The sequence below is a fragment of the Sparus aurata genome, chromosome 12 (assembly GCF_900880675.1).
Source record: "Sparus aurata chromosome 12, fSpaAur1.1, whole genome shotgun sequence".
NCBI lineage: Eukaryota > Metazoa > Chordata > Actinopteri > Spariformes > Sparidae > Sparus > Sparus aurata.
Genome location: NC_044198.1, coordinates 13678910 through 13701445, shown reverse-complemented (window position 1 = coordinate 13701445; position 22536 = coordinate 13678910). Strand labels below are relative to the sequence as shown.

Sequence of the window (22536 nt, the reverse complement as noted above, 5' to 3'; positions counted from 1 at the left end):
GCACAGAGCGAAATAAGTAATATGTAAAAATAAGCAATGTACGATGAATCATGTTGCTCTTTCCCCTCTTACTGTACATAGCACTTTCTAAACTATATTTTTATGAAGGTGTGTGTGTTTATATATTTATAATAGAAGATATATATAGATATATATATATATAGATATATAGATATATAGATCTATATCAAATAGGCACATTTTGGTTAAGGCCTCTTCTGTACAAACTTAAGGACCACCTTTCTAACTTATGGACCAAATAAGGCATGACCCTCGTCCCTCATCTGACACTGCCCATTCCTGTGTCAAGGTCTTGTGCTGGCGGTGGAAGCACCAGCACTAGTTAGCAGCAGGTAGTGGTTACTCTAGTGATATGTTCCCCTCTGTTTGTTTTGAGTATTAATTCAACAGGTAGCCAAGTCTTACATATTGCACCTTTAATTTAACCAAGCCACATATGAAGGTACTTTTTTGAAGGATATACATATGTACTCTATAAGACTGGTTGTCTTTTGTATATATTTCTTTCTTTTCTTTTCCTCCACACATTGGTCCAACACTCGAGTTCTTCTATATACGACACGTGCTGCTAAAGTTTGACCTCTTTAAACTTTTTTCCACCTTGGAATTTGGGGACGTTGTGCCACAAACCCTAACTCTGCCATACCTAGATTTTTTTTTTCTTTTCCACTGTCATTAAAACTCAGAAATGTCTATTACATACTGAAATGATTCTACCAAATAACATAGTAATATTTCTTACTGCCTTGATGATGCTTGTTAGAGATTATCAAAATAATGGGGCACAGAATAAATAAGAAGGAATGGACGAATCAGCAACAGCATTTTGGTCCTCAGCGCCAATTAGTTAGTCACACTTGTTTTCGTTTGGTGCATAACATCCTGGTTAGTGGTGTCAGACTTCACACACTCGTCCAATAATTTAAAACATGACAAATGTGTGCACTCATATTAACACAGACAGTGGATGTTTATGTAAGCATATAATTACAGCAGGTGTCAGAAAACCGAATGGAGAATGTCATCTGTCCCCCAAACACAGAGATGAAAATCAGCTAAGATTCTGCATGCCGGAAGCTTCTTTAACTTTTTCCCCAGACTTGGTGCCCTCTCCCCGGGCTGAAGCGAGCTGTAACACCCCCCCCCCCCCCTTCACTCAGACTGTGGGTGTGAGAGGTTGGCTGGTGGGAGGCGCTCCTCCCTCACAGGGGTAGCGAGGTTTTTCAAGGATGGAGGTAACCACCGGTACAGGCTGTTTGTCCCAGTCCCCCTGAACAGAAACAGATAAATGATGTTGGTGAAGGGTTGTTTGGCAAAAAAAGAAGGCGGTGTCCTTGATATTTAGACAGCAGGCTTTATTAGATATCTGCACAGTTGTCAGAGTACTATGTATCAAACACAGAAAAATAGACTGAATGGCATTTTTTTGTGGTCTGAAGTGTATTTTAGTGGGACAGCTTTAGGACTGTGAAAAGGCTGCTGCCTTCCTTTTTAACAAGATCCCGAACAGAACAGTAGCAGGTCTTTTTGATGTAAGATGATTGATTTCTGTTCAGGTTATCAGCTACTTATTTTCTGATTAATCTCATTCATATAGAATAAAAACAGTTTGGTGTAGTTGTGTGTGCCACAGCACCTCTATTCATCCTCTACCCAATGCTCTGTTTTTAGAGCCTTTCTCTTTAAGGCCCCCCTCCAGAAAAGGCCAGTCTGCTCTGGTTGGTCAGCTCTCATAGGCCTGAGCAGACACCACCCAGTGTTGGGCTCTGCCTGTGTTTTTGTGACCTTGGCTATACTGGGGGGGACTTAATGATTACAACCTCACAGAAGTCCTGTAAGGTCGTTTGATGGGACAGTTAATATTAGTTTTTCCCTCATAGATTTTAAGAAGATCTAGACGGACCTACCTATCTAGTTTACCTCTAATCTGGCCCGGTGTCCACTTGCTGTATTGCAGTGAAAATTCCCCCCGGGCTCCAAAAGCATTTTTCCCCAATGACCACCACTATGAAAAAGACTGCAAACAAGGTAGATTGTGACCTCTTCTGTTCTGAATGTTTGATCCATGGAGGTTTTAATTAACTTGAGCCAAGATAAGTGATTTAAAAAAGTCTAAGGGCAGAGCGGTAAAGTCGCAGGCGTGACCAGGAAGTAAAGCAGCAAGCCAGGAAACGTTCTTGTTTTTTACCGCTAGGTGAGCAATTCTCATTGGTTTGAATGGGCGCAATCTTTGCATCTGTTATCTAGTTCCTCTACATACTGAATCAGTGTTTTCCCCATGGATTGAATGTTTTGCTACTTTCACAGTATTATATAGCAGCTAGGCCTGCTTTAAAATCCCAAAACACATGGAAATGCCACTTTCTTCGATGAAACTCCACTTTTTTGAGGGAGCTCCTGCCTGTACTGCACTTGGTGCACTGCTCATCATTCCTTGCAGTATCGACACCACAAAGACTTACAGTGTGAGCGAGAGCCTGTCTGCTGAGTGACTTTGAGATTATTTCACGCTTGATGGCTTCACCCAAAATATCTTGACAGCCGTTGTAGCCGACGTCTTTTCCACTGCCTTCCAGCGGCGGCAACGTTTGTGGAATGCACATGAAACGGACCACCCGCTGTGGCCGAAGTTAACGAAATAAGTGAATTAAAATGAATGCTCTTGACAGCGTCTTCATATATGTATGCACGAAGAGATCAGGCAGTGTGCGCTTCCTTTCACGGCCCTCATCCTTTCATGGATTTCCAAACTTAGATCGGCTCGCTTCATGTAGGTGACTTTGCACTTGCACAGCTGAAGTTAGACATCAAGGAGAAAAGCTTTTTATTTTGTTCAGTCAGAACAACTTGATCAAGGCCCCCAAACAGTGTTGAACAGTAATTGATTTATTCGCTCCAATTCAAACATCTAGTTGTGTGTGTGTGTGTGTGTCTATGTGTATATTAAAAGTTAAAAAGCTGTCTGTTCTGACTGCATCCAACTGATGTCTGCCTTCGAACTGCTGTAATTGGTGGCTTGGCAGTCGATTGTAGCGCGCGTGCATCCGTGTGTGTGTGTGTGTGCGTGCATCCGTGTGTGTGTGTAGGTGTGTGCGTGTGTGTGTGTGTGTGTGTGTGTGTGTGTGTGTGCGTGTGTGTGTGTGTGAGACTTACAGGAAAGAGGCGTGCAGTTGACTGGTTGCAGTGCATGGACACAGGGGCTGTTTTGTAAAGGGAGTCCAGCACCCCTCCAGCAAATGCGTCCCACTGTATCTGAGAGTACTGCTCCGTCACACTAACATCACCACACACACACTGGTCGTTTCCGTGGAACCTGGAGGGAGGGGAGAGAGAGAGAGGTTGGAGGAAAGTCGATAAAAGGGGGAGGCAGAGTGTGATTGAGAAAGGAGGACGTGGATTGAAAAAAAAAGAAAAAGAGCAGTTCGAATTGCCATTTGGAGAACACAGTTTCACTTTAAAGGACAAAGCATCTGGCTTTCCAGATTAAAAGAAGTAATCAGTCTGGTCCCTGGGAGCGGAGGGGGGGGGACGGACGCCAGAACCAAAAATTGCTTAGTCACAGAAGATGGAGAGGAAGATCCAAAATGAAAAAGAGAGAATGAAGGACAAGGAGCGACAAGCGAATGATTTGAGGGAGGGAGAGGCGGTCTGTGCGTGTGCTACCTGTTAATGAAGCTGAAGTATTTCTGCAGGTAACCCGTGTCGACGTGGGTCTTGCAGAGCTCCAGCTTAGTTCGGGGGTAGTAGTGAATGTAGTTAACACACATTTCCTCCATGATGCCAAAACCTCCCTGAGGAGACGAATGGCGTGGACATAGATGAAAGGATTAAGAGAATATAGGAAAAAAGATGGAGGGAGATTAGAGGAGGTGATACTCGTGGCTCAGCTGTTGCAGACAAAATTAACTTTGACGACATGAACATGTCCTGATTGTGTGCTGCTCACCACTGTAGGCTCGCTCCTATCTTCTGTGTTGTAAGTGCACTTTGTTATGAGGACGTCGCCCTGCAGAATCCAGCACAAACACACCCAGCTGTTCATTTCAAGTTTAGCGAGGGAGCGCAGGAGATAATTCAAGGTTACAGATAGAAAATAAGTTATTTAAGAGAGCCTGTTGTTTGCTGAGCAGCATTCTGCCTCACGGAGCTCAGCTGCTGCGGTTTTATCTCGTCTGTCTCCTGAGAACTGATTATTTTTTACAATCTCTCGCATTAAAACTCCATTTTACGCGCCCTATCCAGCAGCAAGGTGTTTAAAATCATTAATTTAAAGTGACAGTTCACCCCCCCAAATCCTACCCATAGAGCTATTTATCCACCTGAGATTTGTTTGGGTCAGTTTTGGAGATATTGGCCGTAGTGATGTCTGCCTTCTCTCAGACATAATAGAACCAGATGGCACTGTGCTCGAGGTGCTCGAAGAGAAAGGAAAAGAAAACATTTGAAAAACTCAACAGCACTTTCTAGGTCGAGAAAACATGACCCGATTAATCCACCAAGATAATCCACAGACCTTCTTGTGAGCAGTCAGACATAGAAACTATTTTCTACCGGACTACACTTTTTAACCGCAAAGGAGGAAGTGTGTATGAAGGCATGGAAGGGAGGCTTGTGCTTGTGACATCGCAGGTTGTAAACATCAATGGCGTCCTCCTCATCTGAGCTGTGACGTTGGCTAGTTTAGTTCAACTTCTTGTCCATGAGTTCCTTCTGCGCAGTGATACAGGGGAAGAAAAAAGGTTCCTACATGGATCTGCTCATGTCAAGGTCTGTAGATTACCTCGAATAACCAGGTCAAGATTTCAGTTACAGCTGCTGCAAGTGTTATTTTCTTATTAAGATAAGTGTCAACTGTCTCTCAAAGCCCAGATTTTAAATTTTTTTTTCTGGTATGCCCACCCACTCTAACCAATCAGGACAGTGCTGGTTCTGGTTACCACATTGGCAATGGTGGAGCAGGGAAAACTGCCAATTCCAGTGCTCCTGGCTTCCTCTTGTACTGTCAAACAGGCCAAGTGATAAAAAAAAAAAAAGAAACACTTGAAGAGAAGAAAGAGGCAAAAAAAAAAGCTGGCTCAAAAAAAAAGGAGTCAAGCAAGTGTGCTGACTTAAAGCAAAAGGAAAGGATTGCTAACTGACAGGAAGTTAGCTAAAGCAATGACAACAGTTATAGCCTGTAAATAAATAGCCCGGATAAATAGCCCTACAGGTGAGAGGAAAAATATGAATTTACAGTTTGGGGGTGAATTGTCTCTTTGAATGCAAAAGTCAGCCTGTCAGATAACAGTCTGAATGTTAAATCTGTACAGTGGAAAACTAAAACCAGCATCTTGGTTATTATAAATGCACAGTGATCCATTTTATACTCACGGGTAAAACATTCACAATTTTCCTCAGAACCCGGATTGTCTGTGAGCAAGAAGAGAGAAATAAAAACAGTCGATCAGACAGGCTTCCTGTTCTGCCATCTGTATGTTCGGACTTGTAATCACCAAACCTGGAAATAAGGCAGCGATATGATGATGTGATTACCGTGATGATTTCTCATTTTCCAACACTGATAATGATCTTAGTGGATTTAGTCCCTTGTACATTTCTACAATGCGTTTCCCTCTCTAGCATCTCAATTTTACGCATAATTATAAACGTTTTGTGCTGTAGATTTATTTCAAACACAGACAGATAAAATACTGTGTTGCTCTTGATGCTTTCCTTGAAGGCGGCTTTCATACTTATTAGCTGTGCGCGTGTGAAAATGTCTTATTAGCTTTGCTGAGAATGGTTTGATAAAGGCCTCATCCGCCTTATGAGGCTGCAGGGTCTGAAACAACAGTGCCACACAGGTACACTCCACATTATTCTGACATCAACAGCAGCTGGAGATTTTATCAGGCATGTAGCAGATGTCCTTCTCTGCTCTCTGTGGTGTGTGCGTGTGCCTGTGTGTGTGTGTGTGTGTGCGTGCGTGTGCGTACCTGCCTCAGGATGCGGTGCATAAATAAAGAACACAACAGATGTTGTCTGCCGTCTCTCAATGATGCTAATTTTGTTGTTTGTCAGTTTTGATGCTGAATTGATGTCAAATTCATGTCATGATTGATGTAACTGGGACTTTTCATCACAGCAGGGTCACAACTTTCATGTAGAATCCTACTGGCAGGTCACTGGCTTGTACAAGAGCTCGGATAAACGGACAGGTTATCATTGATTGGCTGAGTAATGGAAGTATCCGGTCAAAAGTAGGACAAAGATATGCAGGACATGCTGTGTACTTTTATTACCAACACTTGTGAAAAGGTGCTATTTTTGTTGTTGTTTTGTTTTTGTTTTTTTGAGAATAGATTAATTGCAAAGCCTGAGCTGCTCACTCCTCTCTGCCATATTGTTTTAGTGAACATGAGTCCTTGTCATTTGCTTGAGATACTCACCAGAGCACCAAACGTGTATTAATCCACCACTGAACATAGTCCTCAAGAAAATGCACTCTTTACTCCTGTTTGAGTAACTAAAAACTACAGGGCTCAGCTGTTTTAGGAAGTGAAGTACACCTACTACTAAGTACTGCACGTAAAGGGTAACTCCACCAATGTTACAGGTCTTGGGGAGTACTACTGCATATGTGATAAAAGTAGTTTCAAGCCTTTTGTGGCTCCAGAGGAAGCTGCATGTACTTGGTTAAATTGCCTCCAGTGATGTCACTCAATGGCTAAGCTGCATTGTGGGTAATGTAGGCTCCAGGTTTCCTGCTACTTTATACTTCCACTGCACTACATTTTGGAGATAAGTATTGTTGTTTATCTTTTAAAATACATTTAATTTATCTGCGATCAGATTTGAAAAAATAGATAAATATGATAAAAACTAAAACTATATATTTAATATTCTTTATTTTCAACAATGATACTTAATATGAGATACTTAAAGATGCCTTACTAAAGTCATATCTTAACACAATATCTCTACCTTTATTCTAGTAAGACTTTGGGGTACTTTTTTATAACACTGGTCTTTGGGAATTAATCAGCCATTGCTTTAAATATTGCATTTAAAGATTTGCGTCTATAGTATTGACCACTGGTCATGGTATTTCTTTGACGGCAAGACACTTAAATATTTAGGATTTTCAGGATCTCTTTGGCCTTCAGCTACTCAAACTAGCAATATGTGCAAATGAGTTTTGTAATGGACCAAACTGTATAATTCGTACATTTGTCCAATTCTTTAAATATCACATAGATACTGTTTTCCCTTAAACACAAATAATTCTGCAGCATACTCACAAGGTTCACCCACTGTAAAATATAAGATGTATTTTGAGAAGCTATTCTAATGAAATGGCAGGTTTTTATTTCAAGGATGCAGTAAAACAAGTCAGTAGAAACACTTCGCTTCACTTCAGACTTCATCTCTCAGTTATTTGTTGAGGCTGATCTTTGTCCCAGCGGCACACAGCTCGGTGTGATGTGAAGTGAATCTCACTGTTTCCTCAATCTAATACAGTACTACATGAAATGCTCCGAGGTGGATCTCGGCACCGAGTTCCTCTGATTCCACTGAAGCCTGCTGTTACTCACCTGGTAGTGAGTGCTGAAGTGCTGGTCCTCCTGGACCACCTCCAGCTCCTTGCCTCCCCTCACCAAAACTGTCCTCACCCCACGGCCTGCCAGGTGGGTGTGCAGCTGTGATGCAAATATATAGATTCCTCCCGGTGGCAAAGCCTATATACACCAACAGACAGAAAGGTCAAGTTCCAACCAAGATATCTGTGCCGTGGAGACTGAAACTTTTAAAATATGTGGCATCCCATGTCCACCCAGTGTAACGTTTGAATCATAAATAATGCAGTAAATGATGGAGGTGTTTGTATACACACAGTCTGGGTACACTTGGAGGTGCAGTATCCACTGAGGTAGAAGGTGTGTTGTTTAGGAGGGATGGCCATGACAGGAGTATAAACGAGGCCCAGCTCCATAATCCCTGCATCATACCGCCTGAGACTGGGGGTGTAATGCAACCGTATCCCTGATGAGTCACTACGGCCTGCAAGAGGGATGTCATGGAATATTAAGATATGTCACAAACAGGCAGTTTACCAGTAGAACACATTAAAACACCAGCCAGAATAAGTTTGCACTAAACCAGGCGATACAGTACTTAAAAAGGAATGGGTGCTGCCCATCTTCAGAGCAACAGAAGGTTTTAAAAGGTAACTATAATGTTCTACAAAGTTAGAATGTCACAAAAGGATTTTAAAAGACAGCGTTAGAATCGCTATGCCTGCAAAACAGAAAAAAAAGATGACTGCAACTTGATAGTTTATGTTCATCCCCTCGTTGGCTGTTGAAGGCACCAGGGTGGGCATAGAAGCTCAGAACTGGTCAAATGGGGTGTTAATAAATATTTGAGAGGTTGGCAGCCATCTTAGGTAACTCTGTTTGCAGTGTGATGAAATTTAGCTTTCAAATATTGGAGTTATTTGTTAGAAAAGTCTGATAAGCAGTTTGTTGCAATTTCATCAGCGTTCAGTTCTGTGTTTTGGACTGAATATCTTACTGAAGTTTATCTGCTGGACATTTGGGAATAAGAGTTTGTTGGAGTTTGATCCACCCAGACACTCCATCGCACACACTTGTTTGTGGGCTAGTTGGTTGGCAACAGGATGTTTCATGGTGGGCCGGGGGTTTAAAACACATCTCCACTTCAACTCCAGTTTGGGACATTATCTGTCTTTATCATCCCCAATCTCTCTCGGCCCTTAATTCCTCTTATCTCTCTACTCTCAATCTTCTAACAAAGGCTTAAAATGCTCCGTGCCTGAAAACAAATCAAGATCGAAGAGAACACTAGTGTTGCTATTATTCTGACTTGGGTATTCTCGTCAGGGATTGTAAGGTGATGCATTTCTGTGTTTTTCTCTGTCTCTTTTGGGAAGTCTGGAGGAAGATGTGATGATCGTAACAGAACAAAACTCAAACGAAAAGATGTGTAGTGAATTCGAAGAAATGTGTACATTGTGAGGTCATGCCAGGATAAGGGAGGCAAAGTCTTCAGCGACTCGCACAGGCGAGATCAAAAGGTATATCTGGAAATGTTTTAATGAATCTCTCAGCTGCAGATAAGCCCGGCGCTCATTGCAATGGGTGCAGGAAATCCAGCTGCGTAAGTGGTGTGTGCGTTCGTGTGTGTGTGTGTGTGTGTGTGTGTGTGTAAAAGACAAAGAACAAGATGTGTGGCAATACTCCTGATCAAGCAGTTGTGTTCATGTGTGTACTGTACACACCAGATATAAGGAGAGGGTTGTGGTAGTGGACCTCCAGACGAAGGAACCTTGAGGAACCTGGTCCACCCATAGGTAGCCCTGCATCAGGAGGATAGTAGAAGGCCTGCAAGCAAACACAAAACACACACGCACACACATACACACACACATTATAACTTCTGCGCATTAAGGTAAAACTCAGGCGATTTTAGAGATAATAGTAATGGGAGTGAGGGAGACAAAAGGGTGAGCCGTCCCTTTAAGACATGATCCCCTGTCTGTGTCATTTATAAGCAACAACTGTATCGTCTTTTGGCCCGACCCTCAGAGGTAATAACCTCTCTAACTTTAATGGTGCAGACTAAAAATAAAGACATGTCTCCTAAAAAACTCCCAACCACCCACAGGATTTACAATAGTAACGGCAGCAGATTGTAAGACTGACATAAACAGTTTAAACTGAGAATGAAACCGGAAATTGAATAGATTTCAATCTTTCAATCTTGGCTTTAAATGTCTTTGAGGCCCTTGGGGATCTATGAGCTGCCTCAAAAAACGTTTATTGATTAATTCTACACTGAGTAAGATTGTATATGAAAGCTCCCCCAGGGATGCCTGTTGAGCTCCTTTTTTTTCGTCCTCGTTCACTCTTCTGATCCTGAACTGTTCTGCTTCTCATTGCAAAAAAAACCCCTGAATCTCCGAGCCACTGATGGCCCCCATGGGTGTCAAATCTCTGCGCTGTTATTGAGGAATCTTGATTCAATCTTGAATCATCATCTGTGTTTTCACCCTAAGCCACTTCTGCTGATGCGTTCAGTTTGTAATGGAAGAACAGAACTGTTTTATTTAATCATGTCGTAGCAGTGAAATCCTCAGAGACTTGCACATGCACCTCTCTTTTTCTCTCTGGTGCTGTCCTCGCTCTCCGCATTCTGACAGTGTCGTACATTATGGTCTCCCTCCTCTTTCAAACTTCCTCCACTCTTCCCCTCTTTCCCTCTTGTTTTGTGTGCTTTTGTTTTATTTTTATTTTTTTGCACGGCCACGTTTCCCTTCTGATGCAGTGCCGCGGAGAATGAAACAACACTATTAAGAGGTGATGAAAGAGGCCTGAATATTTCCCACCTAATCTTGTCTTCACAGCTCACAGCTCACAGAAGGCATCCTGCTTGTTTTTGTTTGGCTGGCAGATAATCCAATCAGAGAGGGGCCAGGCTGGCTGCGATACAGCGGGGAGCAGAGCAGAGAAATATGGTGACAGGCTCGCCGCTCCCTGTCCTCCCTGCTTTATGTGACTAGCGAGCTGCGCGCTTGCTTGGTCAGCCGGCTGGTTGGTAGCCATGGAACATAAGTGGGGTGATTTAAGGCCTGATAGGTGAGTGACTGACTCTTTCGCTGTAGGAACAGGTGCGTTTCGCCTGCACTTACTATTATAGCGTGGAGCTCTGCCTCAAAACAGAACTGAAATTAAAAAAGTTGAATGCACGAAAAGAAAGGCTTTAAATAATGGACTGCTTTCTGCTTTTTTTTTTTACCATTGGAATGTCATCTTTTAGCTGAGGGACCCGAACTACTTTTACAATCAACAAATCCTCCATCAAGCGACAAGTATTGTAGCTTCATCTGGACATGTCCTTCAAAGTCACTTTTCTCTGTTGCCATCGGGGAGTTGTTATGTTTCACCTGCTTGTAAAACTCATTAACTATTTGACATCTTATACACTCTGCAGTTCTACTTTGAAATGTCCTGTTTTTATTGATTTAATTTATTTGATCTAGCTATTTATTAACCTTATCTATTTACAGATTTTTTTTATTACACTGGGCTCCCTGCATTTTACGTCATCTACTCATTTACTTATTTGTCTTCATGTTACAGTGTGTTTTTTTTTTTTTTTTCGTGTTTACAAGCTGCTCTAACAAATTGCCCCTTGTTAGATTAATAAAGGCAAAAAAAATAAGAAGGGCACTCGCGGTACAGGCTGGGGCATCTGCGCAAAAAAGCTGTGATATACTTATAGTGAAGAAGGGGAACTAGGAGGACACCCAAGTGGGCACTCTATCATTGTATTTACAATAGGGTTATCCGAGAGGACACTTTTGCCATGTTCGATTGTACCCCCAGCTCCCTCGCTTGGTCTGGCTAGCTGACTTTCTGGCCTTAGCCAGGATAGAAGGAGTCGCTTGAGTGAGGTTATTAGCCATGGTGAAAACTGTGGATACACCTCTTTCTAAGCTCCTAATGTAAAGTAGAGCTGCAAGGATTCACCAATTAGTTGATAGAAAGAAAATTAGTTGTCCAAAATGTCCACAATCGACTAATCATTTCAGTCATTTTTTAAGCATCAATGTCAAAATTCTTAAATGTTAGGATTTGCTTCTTTGTCATTTATGGCAGTAAATGGGGAGTCTTTGGGTTTTAGACTGTTGATTCGACAAAAGAAACAATACAAAGACGTCACTTTGGGCTCCAGGAAATCATGATTAGCATTTCATCCTCACTGATTAATCAATTAGTCATGTAAACAATCTGCAGATAAATTGATAATGAGAATAACTGTTATCCGCAGCCCTAATGAACATAAATATGTGGTTTTCAGTCGTGTTTGTGTTGAGCAAGTTTGTGAATATTTGCATTTAAGGGTGCTTCCCACACACAGACTGTCTCCGAGCTCTTAATAGACTTGTGCTGTGTGTGGGATTATCTTTACAAGGTTCTCTGCTCGCAGTTATAGGCCTGTATATTACTCGCAAGGGAGTTTTTGTTTATCTCTTATAATAGGCGCGAGGGACTGGACCAAAATGAGGCTTTATTCCAACAGTTTTTCAATTAGACACCTGTTATGTGTATTAAAAACTTGTCATTGCATGTGTTTCTGGCTCCATATGATGGTGGTTGAATGGATGCTCTGTTATTTCTGTGATAGTTTATTTATATATGGTGGCCCGAACCTGCCAAAATTATAAATAAATAAATAAATGTACAAGGAGCTCAGTGAATGAATAAATATGCCATTAAATAAACCAAAAGTAAAATTGAAAAAGCAATGTAGTCATTAATTAATGTATAAAAATGACATTAATAGATGTGTCTGCTAACCAGCTAGCCCAGAGCCTGAAAACCTTTCAGGCTGCTAGCAGTGTAAACACCACCACCTGTAGTTCAGCTAGCTGCATGGCTAACTAAGCTAACAAGCTAACGACAGCTACAGTCATGGATGTATAAACAGAATGCAGTTAGCATTAGTTAGCAGTTAATCTGGAAGGAATTGATTAATTTAACAGGTGCCTGGTTCTTGAATATTGCGCCTTTAAATTTCATTTTCGGTGCATTTAATGGCAAACTAATTTATCTCTTGAGTCATTTATATATTTCTTTATTTATTTCTAAGTTTAGCAATTCAGTCCTCCATAGATTTGAGTCCCAAGTAGTTTCCAAAAGTAGGGCAATGTGGTCGATTGCTCCATCCTCAAGGGGAAACTTTAAGGTTTGTTTTAGTCATTAAAGTTCTATTTGGTTAAGTGTTGAGGATAGGACTATTTTTTGTTTCATGCTTTGGTCAGTGGAAAGTTCTCATGAGGATAGAAGTTAGTGGACGTGCGTGGGCGCCTGTTTCCCACTATACCTCAGCACCCATGGCCCATGCAGCCAGCACGTGGCGGCAGAAGTTGAGCTTGCCCGGCTTCATCTTGTCATCGCAGGAGCCGCTGTAGTCGGGAACATCGCGGACATCCGGTGAACATTCAAACACTTCCATGTGATGCACGATGGCCTCGTTACCTGGAGTTATCACTGACTCATACTGACAGACACACAGAGAGGGAGAGGTGGAAAAAGATAGCAGTGAAAAGAGTTGTGTGGTCTCGTTTGTGTATTTCTGTTTCTCTGGCTTAAAGTTGCAACCTTGGGAAGGTATACCAATAGATGTATCTCTGAAATGAATTAAATCCAATAAATTGTGCAGGAGCTTCCACGTCTTATTCTGCTGTGCATTTTTTGTTCAAATTTCATCACATCATGTGCAGCAAATCTATTTCTCAGAGGACAAAAATAAGAATTCAAGGTGTTTGTTGTGTTTTCGTCTTGTGTCTTCTCTCTAATAATGACAATGCGGCCCTTGTTTTGTTCGGCCCAGCTGGTAAACAAGGAGCAATAATATCTGCCTGTGCACGATCTCCATCTGCAACAACCCACTCTCCAGTGTGTGTAAATAGACTAAGTGTTTCCATTTTTAGAGGCCTTTTATACCATAACAATGTGGTTCTTGGGCATGTTTTCAGGCAGCTTCTGTATGAAGCACCAGTAGGTGGTCTCTTGACTCGGTATGATGACGCGCGGCGCCAGGACCTCCAGTGTCCGCACATCTGGAGGCAGCGTGGGTGAGGGCGCGTCAGGTCGCAGCATCAGCACCCTCTGTAACCCAGTGTGGATCCGGGACAGGTTCAGCTGCTCCAGCGAGGCAAGTGGTTGGTCCAGGAAGCCATAGATGATGTGCACAGTTCCTTCCTGTCAAATAAATAGAGAATGCTTGAAGGCTACGGAGCAGAACTGACGCAGTGGGGGGGGGGGGGGACGTGTATTTCAGATTAATAGTCTCTCATGATCATCATTATTTGGCTGAAATGCCTGCTCAGGCAAACGCAGAAAGCTTTTCATTATGTTGTCATAGTGATGAGCATCGGCTTTGTGTCTCCAACTTTAGAGGTCTGATGTGGTACCATGGAAACCATAATCATTATCATGAATGTTTCTTGGATGGTTTTTATGTCCACACCTGAAAACCATGAACTCCGCATGATCAGTTTTATTCCTTTTTTTTTTCTTTTTTTCTCACAGAGCAATAAAAATACTACAAAACACAGATACACACCCTCCCACGCACACATGGGCACAGTGAAAACACACTGTTCTCTAGGTTATACACATTTGCACACCCAAACCCCATCTTTCCCGCCCTCCTCCAGTGTTATCTGATTCTACTCGCCACCTGTTATCTGTCAAGTTCAGTCAGTTCAGGATTGACAGACGTAATTGTGGCTTGTGGCAGTGTGTGACATATAAAAGCAACATGTGTGCTCGCCCTTTACGTACCTACATGAGTAAGAATGGAGGGATAACATCAAAATAGAGGAGAAAATCCTGCTGTAGATCAGTCAAACATGGTTTGTATAGCACTTTTCATACACGTTGGTACAGTTTAAAGTCCTTTACAGGTGACACATGAATATGATAGAAAGATAAACAGGATGGGAGACAATTAATGATAATATTCTGCTAGAACTAATGTTTTTTTTAATGCATTCCATGGTTCTTCTTTTTTGACCATGCAGGCTAACCTTCCAACTTGTTTCAGTCTATATCACCCTTGGTAATAGCCACCTACTTATCATGAAATTTGCAGAACCTGTAAAACCTGTGTTGTGGAAAGTTGTTTTGTTTTTCTTTATTTCTGCAAAGAGAGGACGCGTCAAAAAGATTTTTAAAGCAACATTATGTCAAAATTGGCATTCTGTGCGATTTGGCGCCCCCCACAGCTTCTGAGTGCAACACCACTGACTGACAGACTTAATGTGGGTGCTACCTACAAACAAAACTCACTTACATCAAACAATGTTATGTGATGAAAACTTGTTTCTGGACGTAACGCTCAAGTTACATAGTGCACAAACAAGTGATGGGGGATAGAGTGGCTGAGACAGACACTGAACTCTCAACATGATTCTGAAGCTGTTATTTTAAGGTGAAAATGTTACATAATGTTACTTTAAGATAAAAAAAAAAAAAATTTAAAAACTGATGTCAAACCAAATAGCTCTAGAAAGTGCACACTACAGAACTAACTAAGTACTTGAGTATTTCCATTTTCTGTAAGGCAAATATTGTACTTTTTAATCAACTACATCTATTTGTATATTTGCATACTTATTAACTTCAGTTACAAGTCTCTGTGCAGATTGCTTGCAGCATCAGAGCCAAAGTAACACAATTTAAACACTGATTCTGACCATCAGAAAATGACGAATTTTAAATCTGATAATTGGCCCACCCACAATATACGGTATATGACACTGTATACATGTAAATGTGTGCACACTCAACTTTAAAAGTTTAATTTTACTTAACAAATTTAAGGAAACAGATGATCTCAGAATAACAGAGTAAAGTAGACTATTACATTCAAGCTGTACGAACTAAAAAGCTTTCACAACTTAAAAATGAATAGTCTACTTGGCAATTTTAAGGTAATCGGTTTTGTAATTTATTCAGGTGAGATCAACCGGTTTTTACAGTGTAGAACTTACTTTTGCTTGTAATTTTGATTCCAAAGAACGTTTAATATCAAACAGTTTAAGGATTATTTGTATGGATGACTTCACTTTTACCAAAGTCAAATTTGAACACAGTATCTTCATCATCACAGTACTGCTTAAATGCATACATAAAGCAGTCAGCCACATTCTGCTCCCCTGACATGAGCACACACACTGAGGAAGAAAGACTTTACACACCTCTATGAGATAGTCTCTGGGATCACAGGTACTGAATGGTCTTTTAAAGAGCAGGTAGTATCCGTCAGGTTTCTGCACGGCTTCGATCAACTCGTAGTCTTGCTGGCTGTCCAATGAAACGTGGCCCTGGCTGTCGCTCCACGCATCCTGATGGAGAAGACGCACACAATAACCTTGACAGCGCTATAGTAAACCACAATAAACAACAAAAGGTTGAGAGCACATTATTTGATAGGGGCAAGATAAAACCGTGGAGAACCTTTTCTTAACTAATGACTTTTATGTAACAATTTAGGAAAATCACTCATTTCCATTTTAAAACTTGTTTTTCAACTATTAATGAATACATATCAGCTGTGTGTCCAAGTTGCCAGGTTAGAGCGTTTTAGTTAATATGATCAGCAGATAAACATTTTTTCCAAACCATTTTCTGTAGAAAAGAGAAACAAGTTGTTACATTTTGCAGAAACATGTTCACAAAAAAGGAAGCTTTGAGCTAAAATATCACAGTTTATGTCATAAACTAGATGGAAAAAATAAAGCTGATCTTGTTAATTTCAAGACAAACCAACACAGTTTCAGTGGATTAATAAGCAGTGATTTTGATAGAATAAATAGAATTAAATCAATGAATCTGTAGCTGTTCGCGATGTGAAACCTTCCCAACCTGTTGTACAAGACACCACTTCTCTGCCAGGAGGCTTCGCAACAGCTCAGTCTATCTGCTTCTGTTATGTTTCTCACATTCATATCTGTCCAGAATAGCACCTAACATCTCTCCCTTTATTTCTGTCTCCCTCTCGGTCCCTCTTATATAACTGTTCCACACAAACTGCGAAGATCCTGGAACCAATGGTTTAGAAAAATACATACAGTATATATAAATCTTAAAAAAACAAACATGTGGGCAGTATGTGTTATGTGTGTTGCATGTCTGTGCGCAGCTATGACCTCTGCAGGTGGCTGACAGACAGAGTCATGTCTTGATGTCTTTAGGGTTAAGTACAAAGTCTCGGTTCTAGTGTTGTCGGCCTCAGTAAAGTTGGAATCTTTAAGAACAACTTGTTTAAGGTTATTTTAACAGGTTTGTGTTACAACACCACTCACATGCCCATATGTAACACCGGCCACTCTTACAAATCGGTCAGGTCTTACTAGATCTTTTTACAAATGCGATTCAAGTGCTTGGCCTCAATTACACCTGCCGTTACCCTGTGACCTGGATGCATTAGCTGGGTAATGACGTCCAATCTTAAGATTGTCATCACGCTTGTATGGATTAAATTTACACCTGGCTGACCCCCGATCACACTGGACGCCGGAGCATTTTGCTAAAGATGCATGATAAATATCAGACCAATATTGGGAAATGTGTCCCGATGGCTATCTATTAGTATGAGTGAAATTCTAAGCGATAAACGTCAACGGTGCTATGAAGCCAAATCACTTTCATGAACCACATCACACTCTGATACAGTAGGTGGGGAATAGCACCTTTACAGTTGGTTTGCGACTGAGAAGAAGAAAACGACAAAGAAGATGGTATGTATTCTTCTATATTTACGTGTTGTGCAGTGTCCTAACTTTTTTTTTTGTAACTGGGGTTGAGTGTGACTTACTGTCTACCAAATTGGTATCACTAAAAATACTGTACGGGCTCATACATTTGCTTCAAGCCATCTGACTGAAGAGAAGAAAGAGAGAAAATTATTCATCTCTGGAATGTTATGTTGGGACAAAGTCTCCGTGGCCTGATTTGAATAGATTGATTTAAAAAAGGGGGATTTTGGGGAGTCCATGAAGTGGAGCATATCTAAAATGTGCCTGGCTTTGTGAGAAGAAGCGTTTGTGTGTGTGCGTGTGTGTGTGTGTGTGTGTGTGTGTGTGTGCGTGTGTGTGTATGTGTGTGTGTGTGTGTGTGTGTCCGTGTGTGTGAGAGAGAGAGAAAGAGAGAGTGAGAGAGCTGTGACATTTCTTCTGCTGGTAGTTTTAACCTCGAGGAAAGAGAGACAGACGGGGACAGGGAGAGGAAGACAGTTGGAAAGTAGGGAAAAGATCAATTTCACAATAAAATACTTCACAGTGATGTGAGAGTCTCATTACAAAGATAAGGGATGTACTGGGATTTGGGTAACATAACCAGAAACAGGGCTGAGTTTAGAAATAAAAATGAATCCGGGGCTCAAAGCTTCGCTAATGAACTAATTCATTTAAATGAATTACACTTAATTACATACAAGTTAATTCTATGGCACCAAAATGCAAACAAATAAAACATTGATTATCATGATATATGGGTTCTACCTCACCAGAGTTTTTTTGTGGGTAGTTATTTGAGCAACAGGGTCACGTACATGCAGAAATCAATGTGCTGGTGTAACGGGACGGACCTGCCTGACTTGAGACTGTGTGTTGCTTTCATCCATCCATGATATCAACTATCCGACAGCCCTCATGTTTGTGGCCTCCGGGGTCCTGCAAGGCTCCCTGCTGTCTCACACGAACCCACAGCAGCAGACATTACTGGCCGAGATTTCTTTTTTTTTTTTCTTCTTCTTCGTTTTATCTCTGCTAGTAAGTCAATAAAATGTTACAAATGGAGGCGAGTGCCCATGCTCTGCTGAAGAAACTCAAGAAACTGTGCAACACCACCGTGCATGACTTCATTAACCATTACCGCGGTGATGAAAAGCAAAGACGACATTTGCAGACAGAGCAAATGTAAGCTTTGGATGCCATCATTATTATGGTTAATTCAACATCAGTCAGTAGTTATTTACCTGTTTATAAAGCATTTCATTGTTTAACAGTGAAATAACAATAACTCAAGTTTGATTAACATTAACATACCATTTAACAATAATGGTTATTATAATGTGAGGCAATATTGGTCAAAATAATGTATGTAAGTGAAATTCGGTCATAATTGTGCAACAATAGGAACCAACACAGGCAGAAACCCCTTCATCATTTTTCAGCTCATTAACTTTTTACTCAGTTCATACTGCCGTTTAGGTAAATTGAGATTTATTCTGTAGATTTACATCCTTTTCTGACGTTAACCGTAGTCAAGGAATGAATTCAACAGCCTTCTGGCGACTGATCACAGCTTGTTTATTGAGTTATGGAAATACTGTATGTCACATGAATATTTCAGTTTGTATGAGTTGAGTTTGTATCATTAACTTATCAATATTGTACATGTTAGCTTTCTGAATTTCAATTTTTAATCTAAAATCTGTAGTATTAATATCAATCTTAATATTATTATTTAATCACAAATATTTTACTTATTTTATTTATAGGCACTGATTAGAGTAACTGCTAACACTGTGCATAATGCCTGCAGCTATGAGTGATGATCCTCCATTATGCAGTGACATGTAACTGTCTGCGGAAGGAGAGTTTGGATTTAAGAAGCTGTCCCTGAAGGTATGACCTGTACTGAAACTGCCGATGTGTTTCTCCTTAGTTGGTTAAGACAATTGTAGATATTTTGACAAACAGAAAGCGGCTCTTCAAGGTCGCACGCATGTCTTCCATTTATCAACCAGTCAGATGTTTGTTGATAAAGTCCTTTTGTTAATAATGCAGCAGATATATGGTAGAAAGAAAAGAAAAGGTTTTTCCACTGAAGAAGAATCTGAATTAATCATGTTCTGCTGCAGCCGCCCTGGACCTGTTTCCCATTTATATTTTTCACATTAACCCTAAGGATGAAATGCATGTGAAAAAAAACAAAACATAAATGGGGTTTTTATAGAACGATTAATTGTTTTTTCAGAAACATGTATCGGAGGATTTCAGGGGAAAGTCTTGTGTGTGAAAATGAAAATGAGGCGTTTTACACATCTTAATCAGCACAGGATTCAATTTTGATATGCTAATATCTGCTAATGATTCCCAGATGAACTTGAGCTATTAGTGCAGTTTGACTGATTTCCAATTAGCAGGGGTCGATAACATCCTTTGTGGCTGTGAGATCATGAAGCGAGCTGTCCGCCGGGCTCCCTCGCGCAAAAAACACCAATCTCACGCCCTGGGGACCGCACACACAGACGAGAAGGGAAACCTTGGCTCCTTGAGGACGTTCAGGTAATCCCTGTGCATTTATGAATCTGACAAGTGAACTCAGAGAAGAAAAACTGGCAGACGGAGTGAGAAAGTGATTTTACACCTCCTGTTTGGAAAGCTGCTCGATATCCTCATCTTTTTACAGGCAAGCCTTGTGCTGGTTTTATAAATTGTTTTTAAATTCAAACATTTGAAGGATTAAACAGATTTAAACACATTACCCCGAAGAAGCTTTTAGTTCCTGTGTTCCACAGCACCACCAGGTCAGCGTTGGTCAGCTCCCCGCGGTCCGACATCCCCAGCACCACGCCGTTTTTAAGCTCTGCGACCCTCAGCTCCATGTAAACCTCCTGGTTGGCGTAGCTGATGTTCCAGGCCAGCTGGAGCTCCCCGCGTGGGTCGAGGGGCACACGGAAGGGCATGGGGAGAGGAGGGAGACGACTGGAGGGGGTCTGCAGGTCGGTCACCTCGACAGCATTGCCGGGCGCTTGATATGAAGCCACCAAGATGACCATGAGAGCAGCCAGCCCGGTGAGGTACATGATGGTGACGTCCTGGAGGCGGAGGTTCTTGCTGAAGATCCTCATGGCAGAGTCAGCGAGGCCGATCGCTGGCTTGTCGTTCGGTCTTCTTCAGCCTTGTCAGTCAGAGTTGAATCAGAGTTCAGTTCAGAGAGTTGAGAGGAAAGTTTGTTCTGCTTGTTCTCTTCTTGTGAGAGCTCTAAGTCTCCAAACTCCAACGCACTCTGGTTCTCTTTTGCCCTGTCAGCTCTGCTCTGCTTTCTGGCCTCAGCAGACTCTGTCCACAGTGGTCAGGCGAGCTTGTTTATTCTCTCCTTCCCATTTTTTTATATCCTCTCAGGCCCTCGTTTCCTGAAAAGTTCGACTAACCTCTCAGTCTTCAGGTTTCTCTGTTTCCTAGCCCTTGTTGGTATTGTCTCTTTCCTCCGAACAACTGCTCCGTCTCGTCCCCCTTCCCCGGTCTTTAAGAGACTCCTCCCTTGTGAGTTGTCTGTTTTTATCAGGCCTAATGGTATTACATTTGTTGGGGAAAATTGGATTGTGTCCTTTAAGCCCTGGGGTCAACCATGATTCTGCACATCTGCCAGCCCCTAATTGATCCAAATTCAACCATGGACATTATCAAAGACAATCAGCTTAGACTGACTAAACTTTATTGGTCACTCCATCTATGTCTTTTTTTCTTTTTTGGTGATTTTCTTTTACATTTCCCAAAAAAAGGATTTCACACACACACACACACACACACACACACACAGACACACACTATATGCCTCACCTGGATTGTTGGCTATTTGATTGGAAGCAGATTCAGGAGATGGCAGGCACTTGTGGAGGCGTAAACAAGCATTAACGCATTAGCCCTTTTCCTTAAGCCACGGCCCGAGGCTGCAGAGGACCTAATCAAAGTGTCAATTACGGCTTTCAAAAGCAGGAGGGACACATTCAGGTTGGCTTGAAAGGTTAGTATAGCCCCTGTGGAGAAGTGTGTGCGCTCTCGTTCTGTGCGTTTGGCGAGGAGTTACAATGGGCAAATGGATGTTAATGGATTTGAAGAGTAATGAAACGCTGCTGTTCTGCCCTGCCCCCCGCCTTTAACACACATTTGAAAGAATCAATACATTGCTAAAAGACTGCAAACAGGAGGCTTGACATGACACAGAATCAGGAATTACAGCAACAAAAAAAAAACCCTTCCAGAAACACAGTCAAAGAAAATGAAAGATGAAGTTTAATGACCTCGGTGCCTCCATGTTTGGAAAAAAAAGAATATAATGCTGCTAAAGTGCCCTGTTGGCTGCCCCTGTGGAGGATGAAACTTGATATAGTGACTTGTCTTCACTATAAATTCATCCCGACTCTCTGCGTGCCGGTGCCCCACCACATACAATTGGTGCCTCCTTATATTTTCAGCCCCTGCCCCCTCAAACATCCTGAGTCTGCCTCTGAGTACAAGGTTATGTAAAAACACATACAAAAAGAGCTTTGCAAACACGATGGAGTGTGGCACTTCCACCCATTGGTACTGGTTTGTGCTAATGACGGTGATCCGTATACTGAAGCCCGTCCAAAAACCAGCATCACAGACTATTAAAAAGCAAAACACAGAAATGAACTCAACAAGGCAGAATAAAACCATCATGACGTAATAAATCTTTATATTGGTATAATGCATTTTAAAATACGTCTGATGTAAGACTCACGAGGGGCCAACGACTTGCCAGGGATGTTTTTGGAGATGTTTTTAAAAGGTAGAATAGGAAAAACAAAGGGGTGAAAAATGAATTTTTAGAACGGCAGCTGAGTTCTTTGTATCTGCTTCAGTTTTGGGATCCTGGCACTGTGAATGGTGGCTCGTTGTCCCACCGTCACGACTTGACACTTGAATGAAACAGAGCCATCATTTATGTTATTAGTAACACCCATGCTTTTCCTGCTATATGACATGTCAAAATGCCTGCTGGGAAACAAAAAGAAGCCTTTTCCAAGTATTTCACTGTACATTCTTTCCCTCTCCGTTACGGTGGAGTTGATGGAGCCTTTGGTCGGAAGTAAGACACATGTAAGAATACATCCATCAATCTATCAAGAAGAGATTTAAAGGAAGATAGTGATTTGGGACATAGAAACACACAAGTTCGTATAGGA

At 41.5% G+C, this 22536-nt stretch overlaps 1 protein-coding gene and 1 long non-coding RNA gene across 2 annotated transcripts; one reads left to right on the top strand and one right to left on the bottom strand.

The window, feature by feature from the left end:
* Positions 1-972: 972 nt before the first annotated feature.
* On the bottom strand, positions 973-21903 carry dbh (dopamine beta-hydroxylase (dopamine beta-monooxygenase)). Its single transcript, XM_030434801.1, has 12 exons — positions 20089-21903; positions 15794-15940; positions 13533-13790; positions 12910-13086; positions 9302-9404; positions 7895-8061; positions 7596-7739; positions 5392-5430; positions 3968-4027; positions 3685-3812; positions 3175-3334; positions 973-1291 (listed from the first exon to the last, which is right to left on the bottom strand). The coding sequence occupies exons 1-12, from the start codon at positions 20452-20454 to the stop codon at positions 1178-1180; spliced, it is 1863 nt and encodes a 620-aa protein (XP_030290661.1). The 5' UTR covers positions 20455-21903; the 3' UTR covers positions 973-1177.
* On the top strand, positions 9350-13264 carry LOC115592241 (uncharacterized). The gene is made up of 2 exons (XR_003986090.1): positions 9350-10658; positions 10840-13264. It is a non-coding gene; the product is annotated as an uncharacterized LOC115592241 (long non-coding RNA).
* Positions 21904-22536: the final 633 nt, after the last annotated feature.

Excerpts from the sequence above, each read along its gene's own strand:
- dbh (XM_030434801.1), bottom strand. The coding sequence starts at position 20,454 with ATGAGGATCTTCAGCAAGAACCTCCGCCTCCAGGACGTCACCATCATG. Across the intron at positions 13,791-15,793 it reads CCAGAGACTATCTCATAGAG|GAAGGAACTGTGCACATCAT; the intron begins GTGTGTAAAGTC and ends TTTATTTGACAG. Across the intron at positions 1,292-3,174 it reads CAACTGCACGCCTCTTTCCT|GGGGACTGGGACAAACAGCC; the intron begins GTAAGTCTCACA and ends GTTTCTGTTCAG.